The sequence below is a fragment of the Cryptotermes secundus genome, unplaced genomic scaffold, assembly GCF_002891405.2.
Source record: "Cryptotermes secundus unplaced genomic scaffold, Csec_1.0 scaffold26, whole genome shotgun sequence".
Classification (NCBI taxonomy): domain Eukaryota; kingdom Metazoa; phylum Arthropoda; class Insecta; order Blattodea; family Kalotermitidae; genus Cryptotermes; species Cryptotermes secundus.
In genome coordinates, this window is record NW_019743656.1 from 3,253,609 (window position 1) to 3,276,406 (window position 22,798).

At 41.3% G+C, this 22,798-nt stretch overlaps 1 protein-coding gene across 4 annotated transcripts in view; it reads left to right on the top strand.

The window, feature by feature from the left end:
- The first annotated feature begins 6,171 nt into the window (after nt 1–6,171).
- Nucleotides 6,172–22,798, top strand: part of LOC111874199 (probable methylmalonate-semialdehyde dehydrogenase [acylating], mitochondrial) — a 24,200-nt gene continuing 7,573 nt past the window's right edge. For 2 of the 4 annotated variants that reach the window (XM_023869492.2, XM_023869491.2), the window contains exons 1-8: nt 6,173–6,456; nt 9,002–9,154; nt 11,274–11,423; nt 13,515–13,593; nt 17,634–18,001; nt 19,658–19,904; nt 20,091–20,272; nt 21,600–21,779. In XM_023869492.2, coding sequence (XP_023725260.1) covers nt 6,421–6,456; nt 9,002–9,154; nt 11,274–11,423; nt 13,515–13,593; nt 17,634–18,001; nt 19,658–19,904; nt 20,091–20,272; nt 21,600–21,779 — 1,395 coding nt within the window. In that variant the 5' untranslated portion in view covers nt 6,173–6,420. Of the gene's footprint in view, nt 6,457–9,001; nt 9,155–11,273; nt 11,424–13,514; nt 13,594–17,633; nt 18,002–19,657; nt 19,905–20,090; nt 20,273–21,599; nt 21,780–22,798 lie in introns of all 4 variants that reach the window. The other 2 variants (XM_023869493.2, XM_023869490.2) reach the window with 2 other exon arrangements.

The following is a 22,798-nucleotide window of genomic DNA, read 5'->3' on the forward strand; positions in this document are numbered from 1 at the left end:
GTTCCCGCAGGAAATGGCTTTTTATTTACTTCAGTGCGTACCTCCTAGAAAACACTGCGTCACCGTTATGAAGAACAATCCTTTAACGTGTATAGGGAAATGATCGCTGTTTATTTTGAGAATCATTCGAAAGACATACGAGTACAGTGTAAGCCCGAAGACGAACCCTGTTTTTTCAATGGTAAAAATCAGTAAAAAAATGTATTTTTTCTAACATGAATGAATATGTCATTTATTCCTGATGGTGTAAGCGCACGTAAATAAAAACAATACAATTACGAAATAATACATTCGAAATTTAATGCCTGAAATATAATTCTAGGCATTTTCGTAAACATAATTAGAATTACTAATCCCAACTCCTCATAATTGTCTTAATGTTTATTCTTAAAGGTAGAAAGGTAAAATTTTCGCCGTGCTTAACTAATTAAGCAATACGCCATAAAGACGTATGGGGGAGTGGATGTATCGATCCACGTATTCTTGACCTCGGCACTAGTTGGAAGTGAGTAGTTAGCTTCACGCACCGGTAAATTTAACCCCGGGAAGAGAGTCCACAGTATCCTATTGTGTGGTCCACAGAACTGGTCCGGACCACTTGGAGAGACAAAAAATCTTTCCCTACCGGGACTCGAACTGCGACCCCTCAGCTGTCCAGCCCTTAACCAGTCACTATGCCCGCTCCGTGTCTTTTCTTAAGGGCACGGAAGTTCTTCTCATACCTCTCTTGTAAAAAGCAGTATTTGAAAAGAAAACTGTAGGCCTACTGCATTTATATTCAGGCTAATACCTAAATGCCTCGCATGAAACGTGCATATTTCTCGGATGTTAAAGCAGGCGGTGCATATGAGCGTTTCTTCCTTCGTCAGGAACGTTTTGCTGCACTCACAAGCTCGAAATTAGCGCCAAGGTCGAAACATCCACTCCAAAGGCAGATGTGCAAGTCTGACTACTTGGCTGGTACGCATCAATTGTTTCGCTGCCGCATACCGGCTGAGAAAAAGCAATGGTATATATAATAACCACTACGTTTTCAACGGTTAAATCCATTCCATAATTCCGTAAAGTTTCTGCAAAGGCACCAAGAGCCGAGACAGCTCATTCGGTATATCAACGGGCTACAGGCTGAAAGGCCGTGGTTCGATTCCCGACGGAGGAAAGAGAATTTTCTTTTCTCTGCAGCGTCCAGACCGGCTCTGGAGTCAACGCAGCCTCCTATGCAATGAATATCGAGGGTTCTTTCCCAGGGGTGAAGCGGGAGGAGCGTGAATCTGACCACTCACCTCCATCTAGTGACTAGGTTAAGAATGCCACGCCACCATACGTTTTAATGACGTGGTGCACAGGGACAACTTTACATTACCTCTTACAAAAGGATATTGAAGTTTCTGTCTTCACCAATATGCCGAAACGTCGCCGAGACTGTTATAGCCTTGGACTTTGTGAACTGGAGAAATATAGGCGTGGAATTAGCAGCACTTCATACACGAGTCGAAATGCTGATTTATTTGCCATGGAAATAATTTCCTTGACAGTTTGCTTTGGTGTGAGGTCAGCCATATTAATAATTTGCATTATACAGTATTTTATGGCCGTTAATGGAATGCATATTGCTTGTACCGAGAGGGAGTGCTACCGAGTAAACACAACTGCGTGGGAGAAATTCCCGTCAGGGCCACATATCAGAGTCTTGAACAGTCGACGCCTGCTTCCAATTCTGCGCTGACAAGACGTGCTTGCTCGTTACGTAAAGCACTCAGTCGCCTGGAAGTTATGTAATGAGATATAAATAATTCCCTTACGTGCACTGTTATGCTTTTACAGTGTGAAGGGCCAATATCAAGGTCTCTCCACGCCCCCATTCTACGCCTCTTCACGTGTCGCCTGGACAAAGGGTTCATACACCGTTTCCTCTCTCACGTACAGTGATAGTTTGTTCATGTATTTATTATTTTTAATCTCACGGTGAAATATGTTTTGTTTTAATGTATTGTAACGCGTAGAGGTGACTTAGAGACTGGTTTTGGATTGGATGATTGGATGTGTTGCACCTTATACATTCACACAGTTCGGGACTACAGACAATTAGCGCTATCGCTGTTCTACACACTTTCCAGTTCACCGTTGCACATGCACTAGGATTATCAGCCTTCACTAGTCGTATCCTGGCAACGGATATGTATCGGTCTCACTGGCATGTCAAATCACACATGAAATCTTCTTGTCAGTGTCTAATTCCTTCCTTGTCATTTATTCTGAATCACCTTCGACTGCCCTCTCCAGAACTCGACCCAGTTCCAGTTCTAGTCAGAGTTACTCTACTACTGGCGGTTTACCGCCAATCAGTTCGTCTTGGCGACAAGCCCCTTGAGACTCACTACCAGTAATTTTTGTAACTGAACACTTGCGGCCATAGTCCTTGTGTAACATCCTCTCTGACTAGATGATGGGTCTGTCGTTTACGAATTACTGCTCATCCTTGCCAGCGCAGTCATTCTCGGGTCCGAGTTCAGCGGTACTCATGACCACATTTCACAACTCAGCTTCGAGACTACCCCATCCTGGAGGGCCATGTCCCCGTACTTATATCCCCCAAGAACAGGGTGACCCAGTTATGCCCCCAGGCACTGGATACTCTTTTCGTCTCCTACGACTCGCAGGGCTACGGTAGAGGTATTGGACCCCACCTCCACAAGGGTTGGATTTGGATGACTAACTTGTCCTGCTTACAACATTTCGGCACGAACCGCACAGAAAACATTTCTTCCATTATTGCTGTATTCTTTTGTAGACGTGGGAACATGCTTGTTTGCGGAGCCGTTACCTAACAAAGGCTGTTGTATAGTAGCTCATTTCGCGGTAGTTGCCTAGCAACGGGTGTACATTCCACAATATTTTTATAAAATTAGTTTTAGTATTATCCTCGTGTCTATACCTAGATCTTCCAAGTGGAAAATTCAATTTAGGTTTTCCAACTTGTAAGATTTGTCTTTCTGATGGGTCCTATCAGAGGCTACGGGTCCCTTAGGCTCCTATGGCCTTGTCTCGCTAGGCATTGCTACATTGGTTTCTTTGTTGACTAATTGTTTGTTCTGTCAAAATGACTAAATTCTGAAGTGTCGGCCGTGGGATGAAGAACGGTCCTTTACCTTGTCATGACTCGCTAATGCAATGTATATATTGGCGCCCAGCTTCAATTTGCACACTTTGCTTGCGTCTGCCAGCAGGTGACAGTCACTGACTGAAACCATGAGACATCCACGTGACGACTTCTAACTGCGCATCATTCCAACATGCTTTCGGTCACACTGATACGTACAGATTTACCTGCACTGGGTTTCGGAAGCATCTCATATGTCTTCTTTCCTTTTAAGAAGGTTCCATCTAAATACAGAGCCTGGCAGAACTTATCCTTATATACAGAGGGTCCCGGGAGGAACGGTCAGTATTCTGGGAGGTCATAGTATCGGCCATTCTGAGCAAAAAAGTGTATATGTACACGTGTTCTATTCCGAACAGTTTCCGAGATACAGCTACATCCTATTTCACTGTTCGAGAGTTACTGATAGCCGGTCACGGTAGCCGAGCGGTCTAAGGCATGCACTGTCTTCGCTCGCTCGGAAGCCGGGATCGTGGGTTCGAATCCCACTCAGGGCATGGATGTTTGTGTGCGTTTTTCTGTGTTAGTGTACAGGTAGAGGCCTTGCGACGAGCTGATCACTTGCCCAAGGAGTCCTACCGTATGCGTAAGATCTAGAAAACCGAAGTGAACGGAGAAGTTCATGGAGGTAGGCCTAGGCCCACTGGGGCTGTAGTGCCAAGGAAAAAAAAAGTTACTGATAAGAAAGAGATATTACGTACTGTTTCTAATACCAGCATTTATTGTTCAAGTGACAAATTTGGCGCAGTTTGCCTAGTATAATACATTTTCTAAAATTCCACCGTCAACATCAATGCACTTTGCAACCCGTGTGAGGACATGACGTGTTGCTCGTCTGTACAGTGTACAGTGTACTGTACAGTGAAATAGCTCTATCTCGGAAACAGTTCGGAATAGGTCACGTCTATACATACTTTTATTGCGTGGAGTGACCGATACTATGACTTCTCAGAACCACTGTGCTTTCAACCGGAATTAATGAGAATTCGTTTCCATGGTTTTCAGTAATAAGACTGTGGCTTTCTGGTTTACGTATCGTCTTGTTTCGTGTCAACCAACGTTTCGGAGTATCGTAGTACCTTCTTGTTCAGGACAGATGATGGAGACAGCAGTCTCCTCTGAATCTTTAGTAACTACCTACGAAATCACGCGGTGTCACAATCCACAAGGCTGCCATCTTACGCAGACGCGTGGATTCACGTGTGGACATATATCGTAAGCAACCAACGACGAAAGTAGGCTAAAATTGTTTACACGTGGTTAATTTGTTGCCCAGTTTGTTTGGATGCCCCTTCCCGGGCCTTTCAGGATAATAAAACCAGTATTTACATTGATTTGCTACGTACAAGTCAACATTTCACGGAACCCGTATAAAGTAATTTACAACCTGTTTTAATCCGTATATCTCCCTCCTTTCAGCATTGCAGCTTCCACCTCATACGAACAGGCGGCATGCCGGGATAGCTCAGTCGGTATAGTGACCAAGCTATATATGTGCTGTACGACCGAGGAATCGAATTCAATTCCTGGCAGAGCCAAGAGATTTTCTCTTCTCCACAGCACCTAGACCGGGCGCTCTTTCCCTCGGCCGGGGCATGAAGATGATCATTCAACTTCATTAGTGCTGATGCTAAAGATAAAGGGAGATAGATATACATCCACGCCGCCATACTTTTCATATCTTATTTCTTGATTAAGCACGGGGACAACTTTGGACAAATCTTTGGACTCCTGGGATAGGGGATCAGACCATCGGAAAGCTTCCAGCTTAACATTGATTAACTGAAGGATGCAAGTACCGGACACCGGAACCAACCATCCAAGTTAAAAATGAAGTAACAAAGAGTGGCGAATGAAACTACGGTCCTCTGGGTTGTAACGCCATGTAGTTCGGAGACAGCCCGATGTTTCAGAAGAACACGTCGCCTCCATCTTCACGGTCGAAGAGTAAGCCAAGCAGGAAACTAGCAGACGCCGAGCCCACCTTGCTGCCTGTTTCTGCTGGGTTCTTCCTTAGCCTACTCTTCTACTTTGAAGATCAAGACAGTATTTTTCTCCGAAACATCGGGGTCTTTCCGAACTACACCGTCTTACAACGCAGTAGATGATACTCTTCATAGTGACATTCGTGAGAACCTCAAATACGAGTACATCGTTTGTAAACACGATTTGCTTCGAATAAATCCTTCCACTTTGGTATGATGATATGAGTTTTCCTCATTTAAACTGTTCAGAATTTGTTCATGATATGTTACAGTACCTTAAGCATACTCTAATGCACTACAACGTGGGAGTGGCATCCCCTGATAGTGACGTTGACTGTTACGTCATCGTTAGAAACTACTAGAATGTATTTTCAACGTAGTTCTGGTATTTCTGAATTCCTGCGCCTGTGGGAGGTTCAGACATACGTACACAACGCTTTTCTTTCGTAAGCTTGCCTACAAAAGACATTTTTTTTCCTGTGGCGGTACAGCCCCAATTTGGGCCTAGGCCTACCTCCATGAAACTCTCCGTTTCACTTCGGTTTACTAGATCTTACACATACGGTAGGACTCCTTGGGCGAGTGATCAGCTCGTCGCAAGGCCTCTACCACAAAAGACATAACGTTACTTATTTTGTAGTGTAAATGAGGTTTAGAGTTAAGGGCTTTGAATAAAAAATCCACACCAATCGACCATGGCCATCTTTGTCATAATGAGGACAATCCAACTCTTCCTTGTTTCGAAACATTCCAACTGGAATACTTGCTAGAATAACAGAAAGAGGCTGCAGAATAAACAGATGTCAATTAGGACGCTATTTATGCGTTAATTTATATCTACGTCATAATTCCAACTTTATGAATGAATGTATATCAGTGTCGACAGATGGCAGTACAGAACTCTTCATCCATATACTGCCATCTCTTGGATAATGTTGAAATTAAAAGATGATAGCATCAATGTCGCCAATAACAAAGACGCTTTCACGTAGAACAATAAAATGTTTGCAATATTGAAACATGAAATTGCTATTCAGTTACAACATTAAGCAAAACTTATTGAAAGTCTGTTGGTGTGGAGACATAGTATTAGGTTAGAAGTAAATTATTGATATACCGTATAAATACTTTTTCGAGGCTTGATGTTGGTAGTGTTGATGTGAACGTTATTTTAACTATTACTGGCTGGCATGAATAATAATGAGAAAGTAGTGTGAAATTCAAGTGTTAATTTAGAGCACAGTAATACAGATAGGGAGCGAATTAGTGTTCACTATGACATCTGCTGTAATTAGTCAGCCCTTGAGAGATGTAAGTATTAATGCAAGTGCAGTGACATTGTAAGTTGTTAAGGCAGTGCATGGCAACATGTGGAATTAAATCCTTGGATCTGTTGTTATTGCTCTTGGCCTTGATATATTGTACATCCAATTTAACGTAGTGGAGTAGCTGATCGTTACAGATGTATGAAACCCCCCTTCCAAGTGCAGCAATTTTTTTTTATATTCGTGAGTTAGGGAACAGTATTTTCTTAAAGGAATTAATATTTGCATTTGTACGAATTCGTATACACGTGCTAGTGAAATGATGCGTGACCTTGTTAATGCTGTATCTTACTTATGTAACGAACAATATGGAAATTTTGGGGACTTTCAAGGTATAAATACAGGAAATGACTTGTCGATGTGAATAATTCGCAGTATTCTGGGACATGACAGTATGTAGTTTGTCAGGTTAGTATTTACGTTTCAGAGAAACTTGCTAGATCCATCTTCAGGGTATAAGAGTGGCGTGAGCAGAGGGAAGGGAGGACTTGGACTATGAGCGAAGCAATTGGAACTCTAGACCCTACGATGGATTGTTTGTCAGTGGGGAAAAGATGAAGCAGCATGAGATGTACGATCCCTTTTCTGTATCTTCCTTCCTCTTATGTTACCTCACGTTTTCCCTATTAACAATCGATCCCCGTGTAAGGTCTCTGCTTCCCAGTTTCTTTTCCATGTACCATGTACAAGCAATCCTTATTTATATGCAAATTCGATAAATGTGGTTTGATTTTAATATGATACTCCGTGGCTTTTAGTACGCAAGCGAACTGTACCGACCAGGCGACCCCCACTTGTCTTCGAAGTTAGTGCCAACTTTAGCGGATAGAGGATGTCGCGTGGTCAGCGGAACGGATTCCCACGGCTGTTAATCTCGGTTCTCTACACCGGAGCCGCTACTTTTCCATTCAAGTAGCTACTCAGTTATCCTCATGAGGCTGAGTGAACCCTGTTTCAGACCCACTACTTCTCAGAAAATCTGGTAGCGTCGGGAATCGAACTCGGACCTCTGGATCTGTAGCCAGGAACTACTAGACCACAGAGGCGGTCGATCACCTGTTTAAATTGATAACAATTAATAGCGTTTGTTTTAATATGAACTGCTTGCTGACAAATTGAGAGACATTGGATTAGAGCAAGGATCTCCAAACTACGGCCCGCTGGCCACATCCGGCCCGCGAAAGAATTGTGCAGAAATGCGCCAATTGAGCTAATTTTCCAATGAGTACTGGTAAATGTGATTCCGAGCTTACTGACCTGTCATATTATACTGCAGTTTGATGGCTTAATGTGGAAAGGTTCTTTCGCGCTTATTTCAGCTCAGGAATGAAATTGACATATTTCTTACCGATAAAAACCATCACGAACCACTTTTATCAGATACTGAGTGGCTTTGGAAATAGCATTTTTTGCCGATCTGGTGAACCATATGAACCATTTGAATTTAAAGTTGCAGGGTGAAAATAACTTAGTCTGTGATTTATTTGCACTTATCAAGGCATTCAGAGCAAAGTTGATACTTCTGGAAAGCCAAGTGAAAAATTGTAACTTTGTTCATATGCTATACTGTGCAGAGTTGCATAAAAAGGGTGAAGCAGAATTTCCTTCCTCGTTTGCAAATTTAGTCATTTCAGATTTGAAAGAACAATTTCGGAAGCGATTTGCTGATTTGGATTCCAGTGCTCAGGAAATTAGATTGTTTCAAAATCCGTTTGACTGTGATGCTGCAGATGTCCCAAGTCAAATTCAGATGGAAATTATTGAACTTCAGGAAAATTATCATATTAAAGACAAATACAAGAAAGGAAATTTGATCAAATTTTATAAATTTCTGAACTCTAAGCAATTACCAAATTTAAAGACATTTGCTTGTAAATTTATCTCCATTTTTAGGACGACATATCTGTGTGAACAAACTTTTTCCCAGATGAATTACATCAAGTCGAAATACAGGGCAAATTTATCCGATGAACATTTAAAGTCGCTACTTGTGATTAGTGTTTCAAAATTTGAACATCAATTTAATCAGATTTTAAGAATGCAAAAAGAGTTCCTTCATTCACATTAATTGTTTTATTATAATTTGTGACGAAAATATGAGCATTTGCTGCTACTGTCTGTTGTCATTAATATACGATAATTTATTCTCATGTACTTTGTATTTAGTTTATGGAATTCTGTGCTTTCAATAAAACTCATATACCTAGAGTTATTAATTTCTCATTTTATCCGGCCCGTTGAAAGTGCTGAATTACCTAATGTGGCCTGCGGTTCGAAAAGTTTGGAGACCCCTGGATTAGAGTATTGTACGAGTTTATGGAGGAGGAATGGAAGGGGAGACATGAAAATTATGTTCAATTTATCTGAGTTCACCCCTTTCACTTTTTACTTTTTGGTAACATGGCTATCACATACATTGATGAGTATCTGTACCATTTTTCTCCACTTCGTTGTCTCTTGTATATTGTTTTTTACTTCTTCTGCCTGCTACATGATTGTAAAAATCAACAAACCTTTCAATTTGTTTCTAGGGGTTTGTCTTGATGAATCGAGCCCGAAGTGCCATCGTAGCATGGAGTCGGAACATGTCCGCAGTGCCAACAACAAAACTCTTCATCAATGGAAAGTTTGTGGAATCCAAAACAAAGGATTGGATTGATGTACACAATCCAGCAACAAATGAAGTATGACAGATTTACTTACAGAGGAATATGTAAAGAACATTTTATGAAGGCCATAAAAATATGTCTCATGGATCAAGCCCCTTTACATCTCCCATTCCAACATATTTCACTATTGTCCCATCCAGTCTAGCCATTCTGTTTACATGAATATTGGTAGTGATAAACATGTGATTTTTCTTTTATTGCTAGTGGGGTGGGACTAAGTCTCTTGTACTGTGGCCACTTCTGGCCTATTGTACCAGCCCCAGATGATAGGTGAGGGTGATCGTGGATCAATTGGTGGAATGAAGATTGGCAGGGGAAACCGAAGTGCTCAGAGAAAACCTGCCCCAGTGCCACTTTGTCCACCACAAATCCCACTTGACCAGACCCGGGATCGAACCCGGGCCGCCGCGGTGGGAAGCCAACATCTAACTGCTTGAGCTATGGTGCAGCCCTAAACATGTGATAACAGAGGCCCTGTTTACGGCTGCTCAGCTTATGTTGGATGCACTGCTTTGGGTTCATTCTCAGATCACTTCATGTGGTATTTGTGGTTGACAATGTAGCATTATAGCATTTTGGTTTTTCTGCTGCCAGTTATCATTCAAGTAATGCTCAGTTTATGTGGTAGTCCCATTTGAGGCCACAAGGGACTTGGAGTGGTCCCACTCCTACAGCCAACTAACTATTTTAAACACATGGGACCCTTGCCTACAAAACTGTAGCATACTGTATGACTGTAAGTGTATAGTTTCATATTTAGTACAAAATCAAGTTCTCTCTGTGATGGGTAAGATGTCCATCACATGAGAATAATCATAAATTTAGTTGTAAGTTGTCAGTATTAATTTGTAGCAGAAAATGTAAGAATATCACTCTCTCCTGGGATGTTACACTGTCAGTGTTGTAGATATTAGATGATATTTCAGGGGAACCTGCTGCTTACGTTTTCAGAATATAAGAGACAACGTTGAAATCCTTGACTTGGATCACCCTGGTCGGTCACTCTAGCAACAGTATCAAATGACTCACAACACCATCCAGTGTGTTTGTTAATAAATGTTGTATTTCGATTTTTCATTATCCATAACATGTTTCAGTCGGATTGACCATCTTCAGAAGGACGCAATCAACATTTAGGAAACCACCATTACAATGTCATTAATATATAAACATTGTACCATGTAACAGCATTAAGTACATGATGTGGTTGGAACATTTATGAGTTATTATAATGAATTTATAACTTTACTTTTAAATACTGGACTGTGTAAATAAATTTGTTATAATAACTCATAAATATTCCAACCACTTCATGTACTTAATGCTGTTACAAGCTATAATTTTGATATATTAATGACATTGTAATAGTGGTTTCCTAAATGTTGATTGTGTCATTCTGAAGGTGGTCAATCCGACCGAAACATGTTAAGGACAATGAGAAATTGAAATACAACTTTTTTATTTTAAATTCGCTTAGTGGGGGGTGGAGTCCAGTTGGGTCCACTCGGCACGGTGGCCACTGATTGGCCTATTGTACCTGCCCTGGATGGTTATGATGATGGAGAATTTGGTGGAATGAAGATTGGCAGGGGAAACCGAAGTACTCAGAGAAAACCTACCACAGCGCCAGTTTGTCCACCACAAATCCCACTTGAGCAGACCCGGGTTTGAACCCGGGCTGCCACAGTTGGAAGCTAACAACTAACCGCTTGAGCTGTGGCGCGGCCTACAAATACAACCTTTATTAATCAGTAACACAGGATGGTGTTGCAAGTCATTCTATAACATTGAAATAACCCACAGAGAATTAATTTTATTACAGGTAGTGACAAGAGTTGCAAAAGCTCAGTCAGCATAGTGACAGGCTATAGGCTGGATGGCCAGGGCTTGACTTCTGGCAAGAGTAAGATTTTCGTCTTCTCCACAGCATCCAGACCAGCTCTAGAATCAACCCAGCATCTGAGCCTACTATCCAATGGGTACCAGGGGTAAAGTGGCCGGGGCATGAAGCTGACCGCTCCCCTCCATCTAGTGCCGAGGTCAAGAATGGTTGAGCAATACCTCCACTCCCCCATATGTCTTCATGGCATGGTGCTTAATTAATTAAGCACAGAGGCAACTGTTACCTTTACAGGTAGTGACAAGGGTACCAAAAGCTACAGAGGATGAGATGCAGCAGGCAGTGACATCAGCCAAGGAAGCATTTAAAACGTGGTCTCAGTCGTCAGTTCTTTCCCGACAGCAAGTGATGTTTCGGTATCAGGACATCATTAGGAAAAACATGGTGAGCTGTGTGCAAGATTTGGGGTTCTTATGGTGGCAACTATGCAAATTGCTCTCTTCTGGGATGTTACATTATACAGTCTGGTAGAATATCACTGAACCTAAAAAATGGAGGGACCACATTCCTCCAGAGAGCTGGGATAGCGCAGTCGGTATAGTGATTGTCTACAGTCTGGATGACTGAGGGGTCGGAGTATGAGTCCTGGTGGGGATAAGAATAGTCACTTCTCCATGTTGTCCAGCCTGGCTCTGGGGCCCACCTAGCCTCCTATCCAATGGGTACTGGGGGCTCTTTCCCCTGGGGGGGTAAAGCGGCTGGGGCGTGAATCTGACCACTCACCTCTGACTGTGCTGAGGTCAAGGAAACATGGGTCTGTACATCAGCTCCTCCATACGCCTTCATGGCGTAGTGCTTAATTAGTTAAGAGAGGGACAGCTTTACCCGTTACCTTACCACATTCCTCCAAACACTGGTAATGATGTGACAGAGTGCACAGAATAATTTCCCAGGAAACATAAACTTCGTTATTGTTGCCACGAGAGAACCTCAAATCTCTCTGTGAGGATTACCGTCTCCTTGGATGTGACGTCATGTGATCTGGTAGATCATTAATGATGTTTCAGAGCAGTGTTATGACTATCTTCAGGACAGTTGGTTGAGGCACTATGCTGTAACCCGGAAGGTCGTGGGTTCGATTCCCAATGAGGTTATTGGAATTTTCAGTTGAACTGATCCTTCCATTTGCACTATGGCTCTGGGTTTGACTCACCCTCTTACAGAAATGAGTACCTGGAATCTTCCTGAGGGTAAAGGGTGGCTGGCCGGCATGTAAGGCTGACAACTTCACTGACATCTGTGAGCCAACTGTCTAGAAAATGTGGGAGCCTCGACACCTCAACCCTATGGGTCTCCACGGCCTGTTACAGGGATAGTTTTACCTTTTATAAGTAGTAGCGGTGGCAGTGGCAGTGTTGGCAGCAGCAGCAGCAGCAGCAGCAGTCGTAGTAGTGTAGTTTTTCAAATGTTTGCAATGGAAGGTTGCAAAAATATGCCTGTTAGCTTCACAGTTTGTCTGTCTGTCTGTCTGTCTGTCCATTGATGTATGGTGGACATAGAGAACCACTGAAGGGAATATAAAAATTTGTTAACACATTACAACTTTGGTAAACAAAAACTGACAAAATTGAAGGACACTTTACACGAAGACTTACGTATGTTTCTGTATGTAATATGCGTTGGAGTGAAAAATGTTTGAAACAAATGTGGAGAAAATGAAACATGCTGTGCCCAGTACTCTGTTTCCATAAGATATGCAGTTCTTGAAATACTTAAGGGGGAGTAAACACCAGAATTGTTACTCTCTGTATGGATATTTCTTTGCTTGTTTTATGAATACAAAATCTAAAATGTTCCTTCAACTAACTCCTGTAGTTGATTCCTCTGGTAAGCAAGTATTTGGAATGATTGATCTGATGCTCTCATGGCAATGGCAATGAAGACTGTAGCCTTATGTGTTGCAACACTGTGTGTTTTGGAGAGAGCCAAGCATTTCAGAGGAATAAGTCACTACTGCTTTTGGGGTTAAAGAGTAAAGTGGCAAGATTAACAGTTGCTTTCTTTCTTTGCTTACTCTTTGATCTTGAAGGAGGTGATATGTTCCTTTGGAACATTGGGCTGTATCCTAACTACAGTCCAGAAAACTGTATGCTTAGGCAGCGTCTACAGGAGCGCACAAAATGTTTCCGTTGTAACGAACGTTGTGACATCTGTTGTAGAGATAAACAAGAGAGGTGAATGCTATGCTTTCTTCTGGCTCCATTGCAAACAAAAAACTGCGCACAACATTCTGCAACTGTGTGGTGTCCTCAGCAACATCCTCAGCAAAGTACGTTTGTTACAACGGATGCATTTTGTGCGCTCGTGTAGACACTGCCTTAAAGATTTAGGAAGTTTCTGTCTCTATGGTGTACATCTTTCTACTGTAGGGGCTATGTCTGTCTGTGCTTGTTGCAATTCTGTCAATGTTTATCATCTTAACTTGTCTTTGATTCATGAACTAGCAGTATTAATAGTTTGTTTTGTGCTCTACAGAAAGAATTGGCCAAAAACATCACGACAGAACAAGGCAAGACACTGATTGACGCCGAAGGAGATGTCTTACGAGGATTGCGTAAGTGATAAGCTTTTAATTTCACTGTCATCTGTAATGTGATATTTTGATGAAAAATATTTTAAAATCGTTGAAGGGCAGATAACATTAGTAACTGTAATAGTCATTGCCATGACTCACACATTTTAACTTTCTTTATTAAAATCCATCACAACAGAACAACAAAACAGTTGTTGTTTAACAGTATTTTGATCCATGTTTAGAAAGCCATCATCAGGCAAATACACAATTAATGTGTTCCTAAGCTGTTGGATTGCATACATATAATTCAGTGCAGTTTTGGATTTTCGACAATATGTCATAATATAATAATATAAAACATAAACTACAATAAAAGATAAAGATTTTAAACGAGATAAGTTACATAATTAAAATGTAATTAAGAACAATACATATAATATGTCATATTAAGGTGGGTTGTTGCAATTGTAATGTTATGTCATAGTGTTTTTGTGGACATATGGCGACAGTTTTCTTGCTTGTATACACGTATGAAGTGGTTAAAATGCTTGGAGGCCTGTTGTATGCCTGCAGTGTTATCTGGAAGTAATACGAGGTGTGTTCAAAAAATGACGGGAATTTCCGTATTTTGGAAAAAATATTTATTCATTCGTCTACATTAATGTTGTCGCCTTCAAAATAGTCCCCATTCGATATTATGCACTTACGCCAGCGCTTCTTCCAATCATCGAAACACTTCTCAAACTCGATTTTTGGGATAGCCTTTAGCTCTTTCAGCGATGCGCTTTTAATGTCATCTATGCTTGTAAAACGACGGCCCTTTAAGGTTNCAATAGTAACTCTTATAAATATTTTGTAGTTATATTTAGTGTGACTAAATATTGATTTTGATGTTGATATTATAGTTGTACTGTCTACTTACTATTTGTCGGGTACCTCTAGTTACGTGTATTATGTCCGGTCTAGCAGGAAGGCGGATTGCAACTTATTTTGTGGAATGTGTTGTTATGGAGTTCTATGTAAGGAAGGGAGGGGAAGGAAGCGGTACAGATAGGGATAGGGTGTATATGGATGTGGTGCGATAGGAGGTAAGATTATTGTTTATGTTTGGTAAGATGTGATTATTACATCATATATTAGGTTGAATGTTTCGGTAAAATTATCATTTAGTTGCGTATTTTGTTTACTGATTTCATATATGAAATCTTTCATAGGTATCCAATGCTTGACCTTTCTTACCAATATGTAAAATACCCATTGTTTGATCATTCATGTGTAGTGTCTACTGTGTGTTGGACAAATTTGGAATTATGTCCATTGTTCTTTATATCTCATGTATGTTCTTTAAATCTAATTTTAAATGTTTGCCCAGTTTGTCTTATATTTCAGTGGACAGTCTGCACATTGTAACTGGTAAACACCAATTAAGTTGTACTTTTCATTTCTTTTTTCATTTATTCTTAATAAGTGTTTAATGTTGTTTTTAGTTATATATAAGATACCAACTTCAGTGTTCATGAATAATTTGGTAATTGTTCTAATTTCAGGTCTGAAGAAAATGAAGGTTGTCGATTTTCTTTCTTGTGTATTCTTTTCTTTACTACTTGTAGAGTATCATGAAAATATAATTGTAAGGTAAAGTTGTCCCTGAGCTTAAATAAGCACTAACCATGAAGATGTATGGGGGAGTGGAGATGGCTCTATCTATTCTTAATCTCTGCACTAGACTGAGTGAGTAGTATCTTTACTCCCAGGAAAGATGTCACAGCACCTGTTAGATGGGAGACTGGGTAGGCCTCAGTTCCAGCCTGAATACTATGGAGATCTCTCCTCTGTCATCGAACGCTCGTTCCTCAGATATCTTGCCCATAACCTAGTCATTATACTGACTGAGCTGACCTGGCTCCCGTCATCAGATTATATAACTAACTTCATATTACTGAGCCCTCTTTGAACCTGAAGATTCATTACCGTGTTCACAAGAGCCCTCCACTGGTCCCTATCCTGAGCCAGATTGATCCAGTCCATACCACCCCATCCTGTCTCTGAGATCTTTCTTTTGCACATGTCATAAGTGAACCTGCCCTATACAGACTTCTCACATTCCATGTACTGAATCTCATGTCCATTTTTCTTAGCTTAAGTCAGTTGTCCAAACATTCTATCCAGATCTGAGGCCCTTTGTGACATTTCATAACAAGCTTGTATATGGTGGGGAGTTGTTAGCCACATGCCCAACCACAAAGCTGGAGGACTCTCCCTTGTCAGCTGTCTGCAACTGCTTATTCATTATATTTGCAGCAACCCTCCATATCTGGAGGCCATCTCCTCAGTCTGCAACCTGAGCATGTGCCATGCAGTGGTGAAAAGGGACCCACCTAACATGGTATCAGTTCTTTCGGGAAGTTCCTGGACTCTTATTTTTGTAACTGCTTCGGTGAAAGAATATGAGAAGGGAGGCCAAGGTCACATTTTTTCAAGCCTGCTGTAACAATCTGGCACATGACACTGTGCTGTGGATATGCACTGTTTTTACATGAGTGGTTTTGTTTTGTTTGCAATGGATGGCAAAATCGAGCAACATGTCTGCATCAAGTTTTGCTTGAAGCTCAGTAAATCTGCTGCTGAAACCCTTGAAATGCTTCGTAAGGCTTCTGGAGAACATTCTTTAAGCCAGACACTGGTTTTTGAATGACATTCTCATTTCAAGGTTGGTTGAGTGTCAGTTGAAGATGATGAACGTTCAGGGCGACCAGGCACCAGCAATATGACAAAAAATGGTGAAAAATTTGAGTGCTCATCCACGAAGACTGTCGCTGAACAACCCATGAGTTTGCAGACACCATTTTGATCAATTATGGAGTTTGCCAGGAGATCTTAACAGAAAATTTGAACCTGCATTGCATTACCATGAAGTTTGTTCCCAGACTCTTGAAAAATGATCAAAAGCAGCAGTGTGTGAACGTATGTCTTGAGCTATGAGAGAAGGCTAATGAGGACCCAACTTTTACCTCTGTGATTATAATGGGTGATAAAAGCTGGATTTACGGTTATGATCTAGAAAGAAAGCAACAATCATCACAGTGGAGAGCGCACAATCACCAAGAGCAAAAAGGGCGTGGCAGGTCTGGAGTTCAGCAAAGAGCATGCTCATTGTTTTTTTGATGTGAAGGGGATTGTTCACTGTGAATTTGTTCCTCCTATCACTACAGTTGACTCTGAATTTTACTGTGACATTTTGAGATGCTTGAGAGAAAATGTGTGACAAAACAAGACCGGAGCTCTGGCACAACCATAACTGGCTCTTTTATCACGACAATGTGCCTGCCCACATGTCCCTGAAAACCATAGAGTTTGTGACTAACAGCAACATGGTTATTTTTTCACATCCTCCATATTTGCTGGACTTAGCACCCTGTGATTGTGCTTTGTTTCGCAAATTGAAAAGGAAACTGAAGTGATGACATTTTGAAATAGTGTCTGACATCCAAAGGGAATCACAAGTGATACTCAACAGCATTAAGGAAAATAACTTCCACAGTGTTTTCAAGAATGGGAAAATGATTGGATTGTTGTATATGTTCCCAAGGAGACTATTTTGAAGGCGATGGCAGCCATTTGACCTAGTCTAGGAACTTTCTGATAGCACCTCATATGCTAAGTGTACATATAGTAGTTTCAGGCATGTGTATAATTAGATACCTTTAAGGGTTTGCAGAACTGAAACCATGCACATGTGTGGATTGCCTGTACTTGCATTTGTTGTTGTTGTTATTATTTTTAGTCGAGAGCATTTTTGAATCTTTTGGTACTTGGCTGTAAGTGGTCCGTTCTAGCCGTGGCTGATGCACAGGAGAATGGAGCATTTGGCGGACTGAGAACTGGTAGGGAAAGTACTCAAATAAATCCTGCCCCAGTGTCACTTTGACCACCACAGATCTCACAAGAAAGATGTGGGATTGAATCCCACAGAGAGAAGCTGGCAGCCAACTGCCTGAGCTATGATGTGATCTTATACTTGCAGATACTCTTTATGTTCGGGCCTGTGTGTATACAGCTATGTTGGTATGCCTGTACAGAGGTGGTGGAACACTGCTGTGGTGTGACATCCCTCCAGCTGGGAGAGACCCTGCCTAACATCAGCAAGGATTTGGACACTTACTCATACCGTTTGCCACTCGGTGTAACAGCCGGTATAACGCCATTCAACTTCCCAGCCATGATTCCGTTATGGATGTTTCCTGTTGCCATTGTCCTGGGTAACACGTCTGTCATCAAGCCATCAGAACGGGACCCTGGGGCGTGCATGATGCTGATGGAGATGCTGAACGAGGCAGGCTGCCCTCCTGGTGTTGTCAATGTTATCCATGGTGCACACGAAGCTGTCAACTTCATATGTGATAACCCGGATATCAAAGCCATCTCATTTGTGGGATCTGATGCAGCGGTAAGTAAGCGCGTAGTGTGTTACATGCATCTTGCAGTGAAACTTCCAGTTTTACACTCTCAGATTTTACCTTTCTCTCTGATTTGTACTCTTTTTATTTGGTCCCAGCCAAATATCTATGAGAACAAAGTTGAACGGGAACTGGTTTTACATTTATTCATATTTATGTTTCATTTTGCGACTCTTGATAATAGAAATTTTAGCTGATTTTATGTTCACAATATTTTGTTTCAGAAAAGTCAAAGACAGCAACCCACATTTTTCTTTATGTTTTATTGCAATTTCCCTGATTTTACAATTATTTAAGGTGGTCCCTTCAAATGTGTAAAATTGAGTTTTCACTGTGTCCCTCCCCAAGTTTCTGGAAGGGTAGCAAGGAGTGAACTCCAAATTTGATATTTAGTATTGTATTCACCTGATTATTGAACATTTTCCATCTTCAGGGATTATGAAATTTAGGATGTGTCTTGTAAATCACAGTACTCATATATAGCCCAATAGATGGCTCTAGCTGCTGCTTGGAATACCCATTGATACATCAGAAATTTAATATATTGTCACCGTATGAATGAGACAGCAGATGGTTATGGCAGTGTAAAAGCTCTGTGTTCTTTTGAATTATTTCTCCTTCTGCTTTTGGTGTCTCTGCTTTTATTTGGGTTGTCTAGCAACCAGATGGAGGCAGTACATTCCTCTGAAACATTGGTCAACTCCTGCGGGACTTCTTGCCCTTGCAGGCTGTTCAATAACTCAGGCAGTTAATCACTGTCTTCCCACTGCAGCAACACAGTCCCACGTCAGATTATGTTGGAGTTGTGGTGTACGCAGGTGCACTAATAATAATATTGCTAGTGGGGTGGGACTGAGTCCTTTGTACTGCGGCCACTGCTGGCCTATTGTACCAGCCCCAGATGATAGATAGGTGAGGGTGATTGTGGAGCAATTGGTGGAATGAAGATTGGCAGGGGAAACGGAAGTACTCTGAGAAAACCTGCCCCAGCGCCACTTTATCCACCACAAATCCCACTTGACCAGACCCGGGATCGAACCCGGGCCACCGTGGTGGGAAGCCAGTGACTAACCGCTTGAGCTATGGCGCGGCCCTATGCAGGTGCACTATGGTAGGTTTTCTTCAGGTACTTTGGTTTTTGCTGCTAGCTATTATTCCAATGATTTCTGCACATTCATTAATGAACTTGTTATTAGTGCTGTATAGTCTCAATACTGACAGCATCATTAAACAACCAACTTAAATTCATGGCATTGCATCCCACAATGTAACATTTTCCGCATCTTCCTATGTAGTTGCCTTCTCAAAGCTGCTGCTCCTAGTTCTGTCTGGGAGCAAAAATGTTTTTTCAGAACTAGATGCTCAAGACCAACATGTAGCATATAAATGAAATTATAACAGTGCTGGATCAGAAAGTTGTTCGTACATATATAGTTGGGAAGTATAGTTACGACATCTTAAGGCAATGGAAATAGGTTCACTACAAAAACAGTTGCTTTGGAACTACGTGCCTGCATTTCCTCACATGTCCTATCTTCCTTCTGTGTGACATCTACGATGTCTCTAAATGGGGTTGGTACAGTCTGGGATATATTAGCTTACAAGTTTTGTCAGATTGTGTTGAAGTCTAATTCATGTTATTACAGGGAAGGTACATCTATGAACGAGGGTCTCACAATGGAAAGCGCGTTCAGAGCAACATGGGGGCCAAAAATCATGGTGTAGTGATGCCTGATGCAAATAAAGAGCATACTCTAAACCAGCTGGTTGGGGCTGCGTTTGGAGCAGCAGGACAGCGCTGCATGGCCCTTAGCACGGCTGTGCTTGTTGGTGAGGCACAGCAGTGGCTGCCAGACCTCATAGCAAGAGCGCAGACTCTGAAAGTGAATGCAGGTGGGTAACAGCCAGCCATTTTAGAATTGGTCTACAGTTTCTCACATAATTCTCCAATATCAGATTTCACGAAAATCTGCATCGTTTCTTAAGTTGTTCCATGCACACATACAGACGGATGTATTGATAACTGGATAATTTTGGAGTCTGTCATATTTAAAAAAGAACTGTGTCTCTGTTGTTCAGGTCATGTACCAGGCACAGATTTTGGTCCTGTTATCTCCGTACAAGCAAAGAAGAAGATCTGTGATCTAGTGCAGTCAGGCATTGAGGAAGGAGCCAAATGTGTTCTTGATGGACGCAGTCTTCAAGTGCCTGGCTTCGAGAAGGGCAACTTCATTGGGCCAACCATCCTCACAGATGTCACTGTAAGCTGTATTGATATGTCATCAGAAATGAACTGTTTGGTCTGATCCAAGAAATTTTGGTGCATTTAAGGTATATGGACTATGCACCTGTGTTTATACCAGGGATTCTCAACATTTGTGAAACTGCCCCCCCCAAATAATACATAAAATTGCACAACCTCCAGATCTCTGCTAGTGAAAAGTGCAGTGCATTGCTTCCGGTCCATATAAGGCTGTGGTGACAGCAGATATATATATATATATATATATATAAAAAACTTCATAATCTTTCTATGCTCATAGTAAGCTATATTTATTTCTGAGGTTTTTGCTAGATACGGTGTGTTTAAAATACTTCTTGAGAACTTGGTAACACCCCCCCCACCCCCACCCGGGAATCATAACTCATAGTCCGAGGAACCACACTTTAGTTTCTCATCTCAAGTTAAAGGTAGCCAGAGCTTGAAGTTATCAGTCAACCATCAGCTATGAGTTTTACTTTCATATACTTTGTATGCCTTTGCATCAGGATAATACCAGCTAGAGCTTGAAGCTGGTCCTGTAACCATCATCCTATACTGTAAAAAACATATTGACTTTTACATTTATGTGCTCTGTATGGCTTTGCATTAGAATAAAGCCAGCTAGAGCTTGAATCTGGCTACTCAGCCATAATATAATAATATAAAAAGAGTTCAGTTCTGTCTTCATGTGCTGCGTAAGGCTTTGCATCAAGATAAAGCCTGCCAGAGCCTGTATCTGGCTATTCAACCATTACCTAAATACTCTGAAAAAAGAAATGTGGTTCTTAGAGGAATGTGCTGCCTCGAGGTTGAGGTATCACATTCCTCTGAAACATTAATATATCTCTACCAGACTGTGCTGCATCAAGCTTGAGCTCAGCTGAAGGATACAGCACTGTTATGTCTTCATTTCAACTCTAAGCTTATAGCCATACGTACCATTGTGTCTAGTGGGGACAGGAAATATTTTCTCATTAAAGAAAGAGCCTGGGAGTGTGCTAACAGTGACTGCTGGTCAGTGCTGTTTCAAGGTGGACATCACTGAGTGGGATATAAAGGTTCATAACATAAAGATTGGACAATAAGTAAAAAATTCAAGAGGTGTCCAACTTATTAACTTCACAAGCTTAGTTACCTACATGGAATGTTATTTTGAAACTAAGTGTGAGTAACTTGAATATTTCTGTCTTTCCGGATTTTATGCTGTGTTGTGCGGCAGAAAGTTGGTAATGTTTTGAAGGAACCTTGTCACAACACAGAAGACAGTAATTGTCATATCCAGCCCATGAGAAACTCGAATCTCATCTGTGTGTCTTGTGTTCCAGCCAAATATGAAGTGTTACAAAGAGGAGATCTTTGGACCTGTTCTGATCACATTGAATGTGGATACATTGGATGCAGCAGTGGAACTTATCAACAGCAACCCATATGGCAATGGCACCGCCATCTTTACAACCAATGGGGCTACTGCTAGGAAGTTCATTAACACCATTGATGTGGGACAGGTGAGTTGTGACAATGTGTGGGACCATGTTGATGCGGTTTTAGATTTGGTGCAAAGACATGGTACATATGTTTTTATATAGGCCTGACGTGGAGGGACATGCAGCAGTATGGTTGGTGGAGAAACTATGCTGGAATCAGAGAGGGGGGGGGTTGTGTGTCACAAATCCAGGCATTGTTTACACAAGACCATATATGGATTTTTTCCATGTATCTCATGTCACTCATATGGTTGAAATCCAATATGAGAAACTGACCCATATTTGATGGGCAGTTCCAATTTTGTACCATTTTGACCCAGAATAAAGCCTAGTTTTCATAAGACCAGACATTGACTTTACCATGTATGCTATTAAACGTTCAGTGGATGGTACAATTTCATATGGGAGACATCCACAAGAATTTGATATGCATTTCTTCTTTTGTGGCATACTGATCCATGAAGAACCCCAGTTTACCTAAAGTCATAAAGTAATATTTTAAAGTATAGCAGAAACCCTTCTCCAACTTGTGTTAACCCTTCCGCACCGACCCTTTAAATAATCGTATGCCACCGACATCGGTGCAGTTCACCGACCTGCACAATGTTACCTCTGAAGGACGTTGCTGAAAGAACAAGGAAAGATATTCCAATTTTCTTTTCAGGAGTACATAGATTAAGGTTTCAGCTTTCAATTTGTATATAAGTTATTTATTTTGGACGAATTTTTAGCACGGTATTTTTATTTCATTTCGCTAGTGTAATAGTTCGTACTTTCGTCTCATTGCGCCTAGTTTGCATTGAAGTTTTTCAAATTCTAAGTAAGGAAAATGTATAAAACTATATATCTTTCGACTCTATGGTCTTTGCTTGTCTATACGAGTCACTCCCTGAAACCCCAGATGAAGGTTTTCCTTGAGTGTGTTGCTGTACAGTCTGCTGACACAATGAAGTAGTCAAACAAGAGGGTCCTTTTTCTTGGAACCAAATGCAACCTAAGAAAACAAACTTACGAATGATACAGAAATCTATGATGTCATA